The sequence below is a fragment of the Poeciliopsis prolifica genome, unplaced genomic scaffold (genome assembly GCF_027474105.1).
Source record: "Poeciliopsis prolifica strain line A6 unplaced genomic scaffold, Auburn_PproV2 SCAFFOLD077, whole genome shotgun sequence".
NCBI lineage: Eukaryota > Metazoa > Chordata > Actinopteri > Cyprinodontiformes > Poeciliidae > Poeciliopsis > Poeciliopsis prolifica.
Genome location: NW_026562452.1, coordinates 534,239 through 551,286, shown reverse-complemented (window position 1 = coordinate 551,286; position 17,048 = coordinate 534,239). Strand labels below are relative to the sequence as shown.

Sequence of the window (17,048 nt, the reverse complement as noted above, 5' to 3'; positions counted from 1 at the left end):
GCTCCAGCCTCCTGCGCTCAATTCCTCGCTGGATGGGGAAGTCGGTCTGAATGAACAGTGAGAGGCATCTGCGCTGGAATAAGTATGGAAAAGATTAATTGAGAGACCGGAGAACCGACAAATCTGGACGAAAGAAGTGCCGACCAGAATGCCAACTGGAACAAAAGAGACTACTTCTTCTTCTTGTGTTCCGTCTATCGGTGAACAGAACTAACTAGCAGCTAAAAGCTAGCTAACCTACATTGCTGTCTTAACTAGCTCCGAAGACTCAGTTGCTTTTGTTTTTTCAATAAAGGCATATTTGAAGTGAGCTTTAGCTCTTTGGAGTTTGAGATTACATTACAACAGGGTGCTATAGTTAATAGTTCAGCATTAGCAACAGTTAAATTGGTAGACTGAGGAGGTTGATAGTTGGCTAGTTACCAGTTTTACTTAGCTCTTCGTGCTGGCGCTTGTTCAGCTGTTTCATATCTCACCAATGGAGTTATTTTAGTGTGGTTTTGTTCCTCAACAGCCACAACGAGCTTTCGTTCATACTTTTATGCTACACAAAAACCGTTTTTGCGTTTTATTTCTATCTTGGACTCAAACTGGATGAAGTGGATTATTTTTCCTGTTTACACTTGAAAGCATCCTTTTATTTTTTTGCTTTTGACTTAATCTCTGACTCTTCATCGCGATGGCAGCTGTGGTCAGCTACTCGCCACCTTGGTGGGTGAACCTGCTGCACAGACTTCCCCACTTCAACTTAAAGTTTCAGCAAACAAGCAGTGATTTCCAGCCAGAAGACTGGACATATCAGCAGGTAAAATCCCTCTCCACACACTCGCCTCATTTAATTGAGGGCAGTAGGATTAGGGCTTCCTTGGTGTACAGTTCACGGATCATGTTTGCGACCTGGAATTGAAGATTAATGGTTTATTGTGACAGGTTTGCACCTGTTTGTTCTGTTTACCCTGTGATCCATGTTACCATCTGTGTGAACCTATTCTATCCAGGCCAGGCCTTGGCCTTTTCCAGACACAAGCCAGTTTGGTGTGTATCCAAAACCATCCTGAAAGTACCTAAGAAACCACTTGTGTGATATGTTTTAATCACATCTATTACAGCATACATGAATATTTAAAAATATGGAGTCGCTCTGTAAATACAACAAACAAAGAAGAGGGACAACTAGTCAGATTAAGGTTACATTAATCTGACTTTTTTCACCAATGGGAACGGTCAAAGTGGAGTCTACACAGCTTGGTAATCAGCTAAGTCTGGGGGAGGGAAGAGGAGAGCTGGATTTGTTCACAAGTTCAGAAGAAATTATGCTTAGTTTTGAAAATCTGTAAGCAGAAGTTTGGTGTTGCTCAAATTCCTTGGACTTTGAATTATTCCCAGCAAGTCCTGAAGTTTATGTTTGACTCATTATGGTGTTAATTACCATGAATTTTTTAAAAATGTTCTGCATTGGTGACACATCCAGCTCAGCAGATTTTTTGCCCCAATGAGAAAATAAGGTTTTTAAGAAAACCTTTTAAATGGGGAAACTTTGTTTTTATTTTTAAAAAGGCAATAAAAAAGCTTTACTAAAAATATCTTTGAGCAAAACAACAATTAAAAAACTAATTTTAGATTAGAGTCAGTATGATTACAGAAAGGGCTTTTACATCACAGCTAGACTGCAGACAGTATTTGTGGGTTTTCTGGGAGACGAAGTCACAAGATGCATAGTTTCCTCTTTAAAAGGAAGAAATGATTCACAAAATGGAGAAGCAACTCATGGTTCCAGAGAAACAGGAAGATACTTCCCGGACACGCATTGGGGGTTTAATAGAGATGTGCTCAGTCTTGTACAGGTATGCAGGCTGGAAACGAAAACTAATCTTAAGGCGTGAAACAGTTTGTTGTCTTGTTTGGTCCTCCTTCACTTCATGTGGGCGTCTGGTGTTTGCTGCCAGCTCTGTTTATTTCCTTCAGGATTTAGTGAAAATGGTCAAGATGATCCACTTCTTTGCGTTATATAAGCCCTGTTCTGTCGCAGGTTATTGGATAGATGATGGATGACTTCACTATATGGTATGAACTTCATGGCTGACTTTTTTGGAGTATTTAAAAGCACATGTAGTTTAGCTGATAAAATATGTGATTTCTCTCCCATCACAGTTTTATCAGAGCAAACGTCGCTCTCCCACAGGCTCATCGCATAAATGATTATTGTTAACCTTCTGTGATGACATCCTGCTAATTACTGCTAACGCATCTCTCCCCCGCAGGCTTAAGAAGAGTTTCTACTCGTCCAGATGGCCGAGCTGTCATTGTTGCTTACAATGCAAACACTTCTTAATGATGCAACCTTGACTTACTGCTGTGTTGCAGGGATGTGCCCAAATTACAGTGCCTTTGCTTAGTCGTTTTCTGCTCCTTACTGAGCTCCACAGAGCAGCATGCAAATGCCAAGAAGTCATCCGGCTGCATCTGATCACCCCGTCTGTCACAATCGTGTGTCAAAGGTTAGCTCTTTAAAGGTTAGCTCAGCTCAGCTTTTAAGAACAGAATAAGTTCTCATATTGAAATCAGCAGTCGTTAAAACTATGTGTTAGTCACAACGAGTCATTGAAGGGATAAAAATGAAACAAGCAGGAGAAGGCAAGGTTTTGGAAGTCTGCCACAGATGTGTATCCTCAGGAGTCTGTAGCAAACACAGAAACCTGCCTGACCTACATAGTGTATGAAGTGTTGCTGTTGGCTTAGAGGTCTATCACTGTTCATCACGCAGCTGTAAGCATGAAAATACTGTCATTACAGTCTCATGAGTACTAGTGTTATTATTCAAGAAGCTCTTTTTTATGTTTTATATCTTTCAATAGTGTTCTTTTTACATATTTTCCCTCTGGTTGTGGTTTTTTTAAAGCATGTAACATGTTACAATGTTAAATACTATATTTAACATTGAAGCATTTAACATCTATTATGTTAAATGTGACACCCTCAATAAATAATTACTTATTATAATTTAGAATTTATTAATTATAACGGAAATTCTGATTATTTTTTTTTTTAAAGACCAATTTTGTTTACGCAATCTTCCAAATCATTTTATTTATGATTTCTGTTGTCAATAATTTTTATTTCCATTGTTTTGTTTTTGCTTGTTTTGTTTAAATTTTGGGGCTGTTTGAAATGTCTTCCAGCTCCACTGTTGTGTTCCTTAGAAATTGAAAGTTTATTGATTTTTAAGAGGCAAAGTTGTGTTATTACATCATTACCATTTACTTTAATATGGTCTGAAATCAACATCATAATTTATCACAATATAATCTAGCAAATTTTTTGCCACGACAGGGCTTGAACATACATGACTGCTGTTCTTGTTATAGCTGTAAATGTGTTTGTTGGTTTCAGGAAAAAAATAGGTCAGTCTATGAGAGCCTGATGATTTTTTTTTCTGATATATTTAGACATATGACTATTTAATATTACTATCAATGTAAGTAATTTAACCAAATTTATACTCGAGACCTTCTGTAATATTTGTGTACTATAAAAGAAGATGTACTTGAGGAATAGTAATGCTATCTTCACATTTTTCCCTCTTTATATTGCAAAAATCAGACAATGTCACATCAGGTCCATATGATTTGAACATTGTTGATCAACCTTTTGAAGTAAAAGTGAACACTGTGGGGGGATCAAAAGAGCAGTCTGTGGGCTTAAGAAGGAACTCTATAGAAGCTTTGAGTCTGGGAAGGTTTTAAAGAGGTTTTATGAGAACTTGAAATCAGCCTATTCGACTGAAGTTCTGTATAATGGCCTAGTTCTGCCACACCAAGCAAGTTCATTTTGCAAAATCCCTGAAAGAATACTGCAAAAAAATTTTAAGAAGTCTCCATAGACCCTAAAATGTAATGGCAGAACCCTCAGCAGACTGATATGAATGTGTAGACCACTAAGATTGGAGAGACAATCCACAAGTTGAACTTTCTTTGCAGATGTCCAGAAGAAAAAGGAAGAAGAAAAGCCACAAAAAAAAGGCCAGAATAAAGTTTTCCAGAGAGAACATAGACCAGGACTATAATGTTCTTTGTACACCAAAACCGAGAACCAACTGGGCTTGAACTAAATTATATATTCCATGAAAAGAACCTGAAATCAGCTATGAAGCGTAGAGGTGTTCTGGTTTAGGCATGGCTTTCTGCAGCAGGACCTGACTAGCTCACAGTCATAGCAGCAATAAATTTTCCCATTTGCAGCAGGACTGTTCACTGCAAACGTACTATGGACTGGTTTAAAATTAAGAAATGTAAATTATTATAATAAAACATAGGACACATTCTCATCACGTATTCCAAAATGATCGTCTTTGTTATTGACATAAAGACTAGTTCTCATAACTCTGCTCCTCTTTCCTTTAGTCCATCTTGTTGCTGGGGGGTTTGGCGCTTGCCTGTTTGGTTCTGGACCTCGTTTTTCTCCTCTTCTACTCCATTTGGCTTTGCTGCCGGCGCAGCAAAACCTCTGAACAGCCCAACGCCGACTGCTGCTGCACAGCCTGGTGCGTCATCATCGCAACACTCGTGTGCAGGTGAGTGCAAACACATGACCGTGCTGGCGATGGTTCAGTCCACAAATTCAAGTTGCCAAGCATAATTAGCTTTTAATTTCACCCACGCTCATGATTCACTGTGTTATATTGCACTTTGATGTCACCACATGCTTGTGTCTTATAGCCCCATGATCACGGCAAGTGTTTAACACGCTGTCGGATTTTCAGATTCTCAAGCATGAAAGAATCCATCTTGCCAGATTCCACTTTAATTAAGACGTAAATGTTTTAACCAGGCAGTGTTTTCCTCACTCGAACGTCAGCTGAACAGTATTGTTTGGTTGCAAGGATATGGATATAATTTTCACAAATATACCTGCTTTATGTTTACCTCTGTGCTAATTTTCTTTACTTTAGTGGCTTTTTTATGTAATTGAGTAAAAAGGTGCGAGATTTTCACATCTGCTCTTGTTTTCTGTCCTTGAACACATAGTTGGTTTCCTGTTTTCGTCCTCCTGTTGATGGGCTTCCAGAGAGCCACCGCAGTTGATTCAGAGTAGCACAAAGAGCTCAGGGACCCAATGAGTACAAGAACTGCATCGCAATCGCTGCGTCTCTGTGCACTTGTACCCACACGTTACTGTTCTAGCCAAAATAGGAAAGGGGGGAAAAAAAGGTTAACACTATCAGTTTAGTGTCAGTGCTTTGTTTGGCTTATATTTCTTTTGCTTCTTTACATTTAGTCTGTTGTCTTTTTACCTGAAAAAATCTCTTTAAATGTTTTCCTGACTCCTTTCCAAATATAAAAATAATGTGTAGGTTCATATGACATCAGAAAATATAATTTGTTTTTTATTTTATTTTTACTCACCATACTGACAGGAAGAGATTAGCAGCCATACAGGAAGAAGGAAAAACCCCAGCTCCCATGTGGTCTGTCAATTTATCCATGTTAGTGCAAGATTGTAGGAATTTGCTTGTCCTTAATGCATTTGTTGAGACTAACTCATATACTGTTTACCATATTGTCACTACAAGCAAGCAAATTGTAGACAAGTTCAAGTAATATTAACTTTCGAATGAACAGATAATAATGTAACTCTAAATTAAGACACCACTGCACAATTGTGTAAAGTAAGTACATCTTTTTTTTGTTCCTCTACCTTCAGAAATTGCTGTTCATGTAGCTGCCTCAGCCGTTTGAGGCCTGTCACAGCCGATGAGAGCTGATCTACTGCCTCAGTGCAGCCTTTGTCAGGCTTAGCGTGGGGTTTTGGGCCATTGCTGGTCCATTCCTCTGTGTTTCTATGGTTCTCTATAGGGTCTTTCTGCTGAGGCTGAAAGGAGCCCGTTGACGGGGGTCCGAACCGACAGGGTTAAAACAGAGTTCACATGCCTCTCACCCTGTTTGGCTGTCCCCCGCACTTGGTTTCTTCTCTGTCTCCTCTCTGTGTCTCTTTTTTACCAATTCCTCCTCCTCACTAGCAAGTCTCTCCTCCTCCTTTTTTGTCTCCCCTCAGTGCTGGCATAGCTGTCGGTTTCTATGGGAATGGCGAGACTTGCGATGGAGTGAATCGACTGACGTATTCCCTCCGCCATGCTAACCGCACAATCACTGGAGTCCAAAAGCTGGTAAGACCACAAGGACAGTCATATGGACATGTCTAAATAATTCAACATTCTTCTGCTGTGAGCATCTGTGGTTTCATTTCCACTTTGCTGTGAAATCCAGTATTTTTTCCCTCTGAACCCAATCGTGTCCTCATATGTCCATGTGTTTTGCGCTAGGTATATGATAGTACGTCGTCGTTGAACCAGACAGTGGACAAGAATCTGCAACAGCTTGAGGGCCAGTATGCTCAGCATGCAGACTACCTCTCCATCATCCAAAAGCTGCAGGGCCAACTGGATGAGCTAGTCAGGCAGATGGTTGAGATTCCTTTCTGGGACAACAACCTAATTTCTTTGGAAGATTTGTCCACCAGTATCGAACTGTATGACTGGTATAGGTAAGACCGTAATAGTGCACTCCACAGAATAGCAGACGTTATTAGGCCCGAGCAGCTAAGCGCTGCGAAGGCCTATTGTTTTCCTATTGTTAGGCCCGAGCAGCTAAGCGCTGCGAAGGCCTATTGTTTTCCTACTGTTTATTATTATTATTATTATTATTATTAGGCCCGAGCAGCTAAGCGCTGCGAAGGCCTATTGTTTTTCCTATTGTTTATTATTATTATTATTATTATTCTTCCACCCAAATGAATTGGCTTTTTGGGGGCTTTATCATATTCAAAAACTCACCAAACTTGGCGGAGGCCTTAAGCCTGTTTAAAATTTACGTATTTTAAAGTCGTAGCAAAAATTGCAACAGAAATGTCTCTACGGCGCCACCTAGAAATTGGAAAAACACCCTTTTTTACCCTCTGCTATTCACTTACTTTATCGTAGACACATGAAATTTGGTACACTTGTAGAACTCCCCAAGACGCTCAAAATTTACAATTAATGTCATAGTGCAAGTATCACAGGAAGTCAGCCATTTTTGATTGAAGTTCCCATTTTGACCCCATTTTTGCCGATTTTTGCCATTTACAGCCTTTGTATTTGATCTATCTCCTCCTAGGGATTTTGATTGATCGACTTCAAACTCGGTCAGTCTGTTCATAAGGCATGTCCCATCTAAAGTTATCTAAACGGTGAGTTTTTGAGTATGCTGAATGGGGGTTAGCAGGGGTCAAAGTTCACCTACTCGCCATAAAAAAATAAGCTGCTATATCTCTTACACAGAAACTCACAGAAGCATCAAAGTTTCTGTGATTGATCATCATCGGGTGTCCTACAATACCCTATGGTCGAATGATGACATCACTTAGGCCACGCCCCCTGAGAACAGGAAGTGTAATGTTTTACTGTGAACTGTCGCTATCTGACCCCTTTGACCTCATCAACATGAAACTGTGCCCAGACACAGAGAACATGTTGGTGTATTGAGGATTCTAACCCCGACCAGCTTCGATGGAGCAGGTGGGCGTGGTGGCGTGGCGAAGTCACCTGTAACGCCATCGCCATACGTTTGGCTCTCAATTCCACATTTTCGGGCCCAGCTGCTGCAAACTCATAAGGATGGACCCTCATCCACTCCCCAACAGGAATCCATCACAATATTTGGTGGGCGTAGCCTAATTTCTCTATAGCGCCCCCTAGAAAACTTTAAATGATCAGCCCCAAGCCATGCTTTAACCTACAAATACGAAACTTTGTACACATGTGTACCTTGTCAGGACGTACAAAAAAGTCTCTCGGAGCCATGGTCTAAACCCCACAGGAAGTCGGCCATTTTAGATTGAAGTTCAAATTTTGACCCCATTTTTGCCATTTACAGCCTTGGTATTTGATCGAACTCCTCCTAGGGATTTCGATTGATCGGCTTCAAACTCGGTCAGTCTGTTCATAAGGCATGTCTCATCTAAAGTTATCTAAATGGTGAGTTTTTGAGTATGCTGAAGGGGGGTTAGCAGGGGTCAAAGTTCACCTACTCGCCATAAAAACATAAACTGCTATATCTCCTACACAGAAACTCACAGAGGCACCAAAGTTTCTGTGATTGATCATCATCGGGTTTCCTACATTACCCTATGGTCGAATGATGACATCACTTAGGCCACGCCCCCTGAGAACAGGAAGTGTAATGTTTTACTGTGAACTGTCGCTATCCGACCCCTTTGACCTCATCAACATGAAACTGTGCCAAGACACAGAACACATGTTGGTGTATTGAGGATTCCAACCCCCACCAGCTACGATAGAGCAGGTGGGCATGGCGGCATGGCGAAGTTACCTGTAACGCCATCGCCATACGTTTGGCTCTCAATACCACATTTTCGGGCTCAGCTGCTGCAAACTCACAAGGATGAATATTTATCCACTCCCCGACTGGAATCCATCACAATATTTGTAGGGCGTGGCCTAATTTCTCTATAGCGCCCCCTAGAAAACAGCAGCCCATAGGTTATGTTGTTATTAATTATTTAAATATACATTATTATAACTTTTTATATATATATAAGTTTATTTTGTGGGTTAAAGTACAAACATTCATTCATTTTTGCTAGAAATAATACAAACAAAGTCATTCAGCAAAACTTATGACACAGCGAAGTAAGAACACACTGGGGTCAGTGTTGATGGAGTACTACTGGCACCTTGTGGAGAAATACTGGTGCTGCTAGTGCAATACCAGTATTGCGACAGCAGGAGGCAGTGGTACTCCATCAATGAGAAAACAGATCGACGATACGTAATAACAGTCAGCTGGCGACAGCTGGAGCTGCAAAGTTTTCCTGAACATTTTGCTTGCTTTTTGGAGCCACAGAACTGGACTACGCTCAACATTTTGCTTGGATTTTGGAGTTGCAAAAACGAACCACGCTTTGGAGCAAGAAGGCTCTGTTGGACCGGAGTTGGAGAAGTTTAATGGGCTATTTGCACCTCAGCTTACACGTTCGGAAAAAACGGCTGAAATGTTTTTCCAAGGTAACAATTAATAATGTACATCGATCCGAAACCCCAACAAGTAAGGCAAAGAAAGGTTTTAAGATGTTCGCCTCGTTATACATTCACAGATATGAAGGTGAGTTTTATTTTCTTTAAACTGCTAGCACAAGCCTGCTAGCTTTCTAGTAAAAATCTGCTATTTAATTATCTAAAGATTTCTCAGCCATTCTAACGGACACTGTTTGTGCCTTATTTTCAAGCATATTACGTGTGTTTATTGTTAACGACAATAAAGCAGCGGGGAGGGGGGCCAGATTACAGTTCAGAGTTTTTGCTTGAAGTATGAAGAACAAAAACGAGCACAGAGCTTACTCTGGTATCGGAGTTCTAGTTCAGCTGACTGTTCAGATTCAGAGTTATTACTTTTAGAAAATATGGCCGTGTTGCTTAAGATTTCTGTGTTATTTCATTTTATTACTTTTGCATGCTTGTTGTGAATGGCTCATTAAGACAGTGCTTAGAGCGGTGTGTACGGCGTTAGCTTCAAGTGGTAGCTTTAACTTGTAGCAACGAATATTTACAAGCTGTCTTAATTGAGGATGGCTTGGAAATCCATGAAAACTTAAACAAAGTACATAGTATTGTTTTATTTGTGTCTTAAGTACGACTTTGTCTTTTATAGCAGTCATAGTTTCTGAAAGTGGAAAAAAGAGCCGCATTCGGGTATACAGTTGTGACGTCAGCGCGGCAGGTGCTGTTCGTTTAAACAGTCGTAACTCGCGGTGCGGTGAGTAATTTATTCCTTCCTGCTGGTTCTGGAAGCCGTCATGTTTGGAACAGTTATTCTGAGGAGGATGCTAACCCAATGCCTGAGGCCTGCAACGTTTTTAATGCTAACGAAGCGCTTTACTAATTCAATAAACTGAATAGTGTGTGTGATACATCCAGTTTCATACATTCAGAGTTGTTTGTTATTATGTATAGAAGATGTTTAAAATGTCGTTTGAAAGAGCTCTGAGAAAATGCTAAGTATCTTTTACCGATCCATTGGGGTTGTAATATTTAGTTGCAGCACTTCCTGTGATTAATACCTAATTAATGGATGGGATTCAGCCTGTGCTATTGTTCTAATGTGCTGAAAGTTAACTGTGCTCTCTTAATGTGCATTGCGCTTGGTTTATTACTGAACAGTGCGGTTTATTAAACTGATACATCTTAACCTTCACCATTTTCCTGACTCATTTCACGATAACGTCAAAGTTGCACTGCATTTAGATCTCAGTTGTAGTTCACATCAAGCATGTGGGTGTGGCTTAGTGTAAAACTTTCACTATTTACCATGAAACATCAACATTAAATGACTTCCAAATGCAAGATCACAGCTGCATCACACTTCCTCTGTCTTTCTAGAGAACAGCCCTGAACACATTTCCATGGTCACTTGATGACCTCACTGTAGCCCCGCCCACTTTTACGAGGCAGTCACATGTTTTTTCTGCTGTATGTTTTACTGTTATTCTATAATTTATATGGATTTCATCATGTGAATACTGACTAAAAACGATAACATGATGAACTCTATGAATGCTGGCTGCTGATCGAACCGCATTGGGGTGTAGAAATGACGAAATGCATTACTTCGCCATGTGCATATGATCGGCTCTAAATGACACGTGGATCATCGGACTGGTGCCAAATTGGATACGTATGAACTTTGTTGACCTCTAAAGAGCAAAACAGCATTGAAATGTATTTTGGCTCCACTGCGCCCCTACATTAATCCGCCAGCTATATTTCCTCGCTAAACCAATGAATCTATACCACATTTTTTTGCATCGTGAAGGATAGCCGCCGAACGCACAGATGCGTACCGCCTGGTGGACAGGCGCGGAAACTGCGCAACAACATCTGTCTTAGCACGTGCGCAGCGTTGATGGAAACTGAGCAACAGCTTCCGCGGTGCGGGCGGAGGCGCTGAAAACTGCGTGAGAGCTTCTGTAGTGGCTGGCGTGAGGCGTCGGTTGCTTGTACCCCGCGGTGGCAATAGGCCGGAGCGGCGCTTGGCTGCGAGGGCCGTTCGAGGCTGCTTGCAGCTTTAATTATTATTATTATTATTATTATTTTTCTTCCCACCTCTTTGGGGGGCTTTTGGGGGCCTTATCATATTGGAAAACTCACCAAACTTGGCGGAGGCCTTAAGCCTGTTTAAAAATTTTGATTTTTACGGCCATCACAAAAATCCCACAAGAAATGGCTCAATAGCGCCACCTAGAAATTTTCAAAGGACCCTTTGCTATTCACTTACTTTATCCTAGAGACATGAAATTTGGTACACTTGTAGAGCTCCCCAGGACGCTCAAAATTTACAATTAATGTCATAGTGCAAGTATCACAGGAAGTCAGCCATTTTGGATTGAAGGTCCAATTTTGAGGCCATTTTTGCCATTTACAGCCTCCGTATTTGATCGAACTCCTCCTAGGGATTTTGATTGATCGGCTTCAAACTCGGTCAGTCTGTTCATAAGGCATGTCCCATTGAAAGTTATCAAAACTGTGAGTTTTTGAGTATGCTGAAGGGGGGTTAGCAGGGGTCAAAGTTCACCTACTCGCCATAAAAACATAAACTGCTATATCTCCTACACAGAAACTCACAGAGGAACCAGAGTTACTGTGATTAATCATCATTGGCTGCCCTACAATACCCTATGGTCGAATGATGACATCACTTATACCACGCCCCCTGACAATAGGAAGTGTCATGTTTTACTGAGAACGGTCGCTATCTGACCCCTTTGACCTCATCAACATGAAACTGTGCCCAGACACAGAGAACATGTTGGTGTGTTGAGGATTCCAACCCCGACCAGCTTTGATGGAGCAGGTGGGCGTGGCGGCGTGGCGAAGTGACCTGTAACGCCATCGCCATACGTTTTGGCTCTCAATTCCACATTTTCAGGCACAGCTGCTCCAAACTCACAAGGATGGTCCCTCATCTACTCCCCTACAGGAATCCATCACAATATTTGGTGGGCGTGGCCTAATTTCTCTATAGCGCCCCCTAGAAAACTTTAAATGATCAGCCCCAAGCCATGCTTTAACCTACAATTACGAAACGTTGTACACATGTGTACCTTGTCAGGACTTACAAAAAAGTCTCTTGGAGCCATGGTCGAAACCCCACAGGAAGACGGCCATTTTAGATTGAACTTCAGATTTTGACCCCATTTTTGCCGTTTACAGCATTCCTATTTTATCGAACTCCTCCTAGGGATTTCGATTGATCGGCTTCAAACTCGGTCAGTCTGCTCATGAGGCATGTCCCATCTAAAGTTATCAAAACGGTGAGTTTTTGAGAATGCTGAAGGGGGGTTAGCAGGGGTCAAAGTTCACCTACTCGCAGTAAAAAAATAAACTGCTATATCTCCTACACAGAAACTCACAGAGGCACCAAAGTTTCTGTGATTGATCATCATGGGGTGTCCTACAATACCCTATGGTCGAATGATGACATCACTTAGGCCACGCCCCCTGAGAAAAGGAAGTGTCATGTTTTACTCTGAACGGTCGCTATCTGACCCCTTTGACCTCATCAACATGAAACTGTGCCCAGACACAGAAGACATGTTGGTGTGTTGAGGATTCCATCCCCGACCAGCTTCGATGGAGCAGATGGGCGTGGCGGCGTGGCGAAGTCACCTGTAACGCCATCGCCATACGTTTTGCTCTCAATTCCAAATTTTTGGGCGCAGCTGCTCCAAACTCACAAGGATGGATCTTCATCCACTCCCCGACAGGAATCCATCACAATATTTGTAGGGTGTGGCCTAATTTCTCTATAGCGCCCCCTAGAAATTTTAAATGATCAGCCCCAAGCCATGCTTTAACCTACAATTACGAAACTTTGTACACGTGTGTACCATGTCAGGACTTACAAAAAAGTCTCTTGGAGCCATGGTCTAAACCCCAGAGGAAGTCGGCCATTTTTGATTGAAGTTCAGATTTTCATCCCATTTTTGCCGTTTATAAACCATTTCAGTAATTCGCCACTTGGGGTCAGTATTGCTCCACAAATGAAACAGCAGATAAACAGGATGAAGAACAATATCAGTATTTCGCCAGTAGGTGTCAGTGTTCCTCCACCAATGACAAACAGATCCACGGGCGGATGGGCGTGAAAACTTTGTGAGAGCGTTGCCATGAAATTTCTAAAAGGATAGAAATGTCTCAGATAATTTTTGTTGAATTAAATCATGCAGTAAATGTAGCCGTTTTTACTTCCAACCATTTCAGTAATTCGCCACTCTGAGTAAATATTACTCCAACAATGAAATAGAGTGCTTTAGAAACACAGCTGAAGATGATGAAAAATGACGAACTGTAGTACTTCGCCATGTGCATATGATCGGCTGTAAATGACACGTGGATCATCCGACTGACGCCAAATTGGATACGTATGACCTTTGTTGACCTCTAAAGAGAACAACAGCATTGAATATATTTTGAATCCACTGCGCGTCCTACATTAATCCGCCAGCTATATTTCCTCGCTAAACCAATGAATCTGCACCACATTTTTTGCATCGTCAAGGAGCGCCTCCGAACGCATCAGTGCGTACCGCCTGGTGGACGGGCGCGGAAACTGCGCAACAACTTCTGTGTTAGCACGTGGCCAGCGTTGATGGAAACTGAGCAACAGCTTCCGCGGTGCAGGCGGAGGAGCTGAAAACTGCGTGAGAGCTTCTGTGGTGGCTGACGTGAGGCGACGGTTGCTAGTACCCCGCGGTGGCAATAGGCCGGAGCGGCGCTTGGCTGCGAGGGCCGTTCGAGGCTGCTTGCAGCTTTAATTTATTATTAGGCCCGAGCAGCTAAGCGCTGCGAAGGCCTATTGTTTTCCTATTGTTTATTATTATTATTAGGCCCGAGCAGCTAAGCGCTGCGAAGGCCTATTGTTTTCCTATTGTTTATTATTATTATTATTATTCTTCCACCCAAATGAATTGGCTTTTTGGGGGCTTTATCATATTCAAAACTCACCAAACTTGGCAGAGGCCTTAAGCCTGTTTAAAATTTACGTATTTTAAAGTCGTCGCAAAAATTGCAACAGAAATGTCTCTACGGCGCCACCTAGAAATTGGAAAAACACCCTTTTTTACCCTCTGCTATTCACTTACTTTATCGTAGAGACATGAAATTTGGTACACTTGTAGAACTCCCCAAGACGCTCAAAATTTACAATTAATGTCATAGTGCAAGTATCACAGGAAGTCAACCATTTTTGATTGAAGTTTCCATTTTGACCCCATTTTTGCCAATTTTTGCCGTTTACAGCCTTTGTATTTGATCTATCTCCTCATAGGGATTTTGATTGATCGACTTCAAACTCGGTCAGTCTGTTCATAAGGCATGTCCCATCTAAAGTTATCTAAACGGTGAGTTTTTGAGTATGTTGAAGGGGGGTCAGCAGGGTCAAAGTTCACCTACTCGCCGTAAAAAATAAACTGCTATATCTCCTACACAGAAACTCACAGAAGCACCAAAGTTTCTGTGATTCATTATCATCGGGTCTTCTACAATACCCTATGGTCGAATGATGACCTCACTTAGGCCACGCCCCCTGAGAACAGGAAGTGTAATGTTTTACTGTGAACTGTCGCTATCTGACCCTTTGACCTCATCAACATGAAACTGTGCCCAGACACAGAAAACATGTTGGTGTATTGAGGATTCCAACCCCGACCAGCTACGATGGAGCAGGTGGGCGTGGCGGCGTGGCGAAGTGACCTCTAACGCCATCGCCATACGTTTGGCTCTCAATTCCACATTTTCGGGCCCAACTGCTCCAAATTCACAACGATGGATCCTCATCGACTCCCCGACAGGAATCCATCACAATATTTGGTGGGCGTGGCCTAATTTCTCTATAGCGCCCCTACAAAACTTTAAATGATCAGCCCAAGCCATGCTTTAACCTACAAATACGAAACTTTGTACACATCTGTACCTTGTCAGGACGTACAAAAAGTCTCTTGGAGCCATGGTCTAAACCCCACAGGAAGTCGGCCATTTTGGATTCAAGTTCGGTTTTTGACCCCATTTTTGCCGTTTACAGCCTTCATATTTGATCTATCTCCTCCTAGGGATTTCGATTGATCGGCTTCAAACTCGGTCAGTCTGTTCATAAGGCATGTCCCATCTAAAGTTATCTAAACGGTGAGTTTTTGAGTATGCTGAAGGGGGTTAGCAGGGGTCAAAGTTCACCTACTCGCTGTAAAAACATAAACTGCTATATCTCCTACACAGAAACTCACAGAGGCACCAAAGTTTCTGTGATTCATTATCATCGGGTCTCCTACAATACCCTATGGTCGAATGATGACATCACTTAGGCCACGCCCCCTGAGAATAGGAAGTGTCATGTTTTACTGTCAATGGTCGCTATCTGACCCCTTTGACCTCATCAACATGAAACTGTGCCCAGACACAGAAGACATGTTGGTGTATTGAGGATTCCAACCCGACCAGCTACGATGGAGCAGGTGGGCGTGGTGTGGCGAAGTGACCTGTAACGCCATTGCCATACGTTTGGCTCTCAATTCCACATTTTCGGGCCCAGCTGCTCCAAATTCACAAGGATGGATCCTCATCCACTCGCCGACAGAAATCCATCACAATATTTGTAGGGCGTGGCCTAATTTTTCTATAGCGCCCCTAGAAAACAGCAGCCCATGAAATACAGGTTATGTTTTGTTATTAATTATTTAAATATATAGTATTATAAGTTTTTATATATATATAAGTTTATTTTGTGGGTGAGAGTACAAATATTAATTAATTTTTGGCTAGAAATAAAGAAAACGTAATTCAGCAAAACTGTTTATAAACCATTTCAGTAATTCGCCACTTGGGGTCAGTCTTACTCCACGAATGAAACAGCGGATAAACAGGATGACGAACAATATCAGTATTCCGCCAGGGGTCAGTCTTACTCCACGAATGAAACAGCAGACAAACAGGATGAAGAACAATACCAGTATTGCGTCAGCAGGGGTCAGTGTTACTCCACCAATGACAAACAGATCGACGGCGGATGGCCATGAAAACATTGCGAGCGCGTCTGCCGTGAGATTTCCAAAAGAAAGCTGTTACATTTAACCTGAAATGTTATATGTAAGCCCTCAGATAATTTTTGTTGGCTTAAAACACGGAGTAAATGTTTTTGTTAATAACTGTTATTTACTACCGCAAGTAAATGCATCAATTCCAGTCGTCTGTGCCTTACTGGTCAGTTAAGTGTAACTGTCGTGGAGCTGCTACGTCATAGCAGTCGGCCGGCGACAGCTGGAGCTGCGAAGTTTTCCTGAACATTTTGCCTGCTTTTAGGAGCCACAGAACTGGACTACGCTCAACATTTTGCTTGTGTTTTGGAGTTGGAAATCCGAACCACGCTTTTGAGCAAGAAGGCTCTGTTTGACCGGAGTTGGAGCAGTTTTAATGCGCTCTTTGCACCTGAGCTTCCGCGTTCCGGAAATACGGCTCAAATGTTTTTCCAAGGTAACAATTAATAATGTACATCGATCCGAAGCCCACACAAGTAAGCCGGAGAAAAGTTTTAAGATGTTTGCCTCGTTATACATTCACAGATATGAAGGTGAGTTTTATTTTCTCTAAACTGCTAGCACAAGCCAGCTAGTGTGCTAGCAGGGATTATTCTCAGACATTTTTCTTGTAAAAATCTGCTATTTAATTATCTAAAGATTTCTCAGCCATTCTAACGGACACTGTTTGTGCCTTATTTTCAAGCATATTACGTGTGTTTATTGTTAACGACAATAAAGCAGCGGGGAGGGGGGGGGCAGATTACAGTTCAGAGTTTTTGCTTGAATTATGACGAACAAAACGAGCACAGAGTTTACTCTGGTATCATAGTTCAGCTGACTGTTCAGATTGAGAGTTATTACTTTTAGAAAAATATTGCCGTGTTGCTTAAGATTTCTGTCTTATTTCATTTTATTACTTTTGCATGCTT

At 41.7% G+C, this 17,048-nt stretch overlaps 1 protein-coding gene across 2 annotated transcripts in view; it reads left to right on the top strand.

Annotated features, from left to right (window-relative positions):
• The first annotated feature begins 68 nt into the window (after nt 1-68).
• The window catches only part of ttyh3a (tweety family member 3a), a 51,645-nt gene continuing 34,665 nt past the window's right edge, over nt 69-17,048 (top strand). For both annotated transcript variants that reach the window (XM_055021540.1, XM_055021539.1), the window contains exons 1-4: nt 69-805; nt 4,401-4,570; nt 6,052-6,163; nt 6,320-6,540. In XM_055021540.1, coding sequence (XP_054877515.1) covers nt 680-805; nt 4,401-4,570; nt 6,052-6,163; nt 6,320-6,540 — 629 coding nt within the window. In that variant the 5' untranslated portion in view covers nt 69-679. The remainder of the gene's footprint in view (nt 806-4,400; nt 4,571-6,051; nt 6,164-6,319; nt 6,541-17,048) is intronic.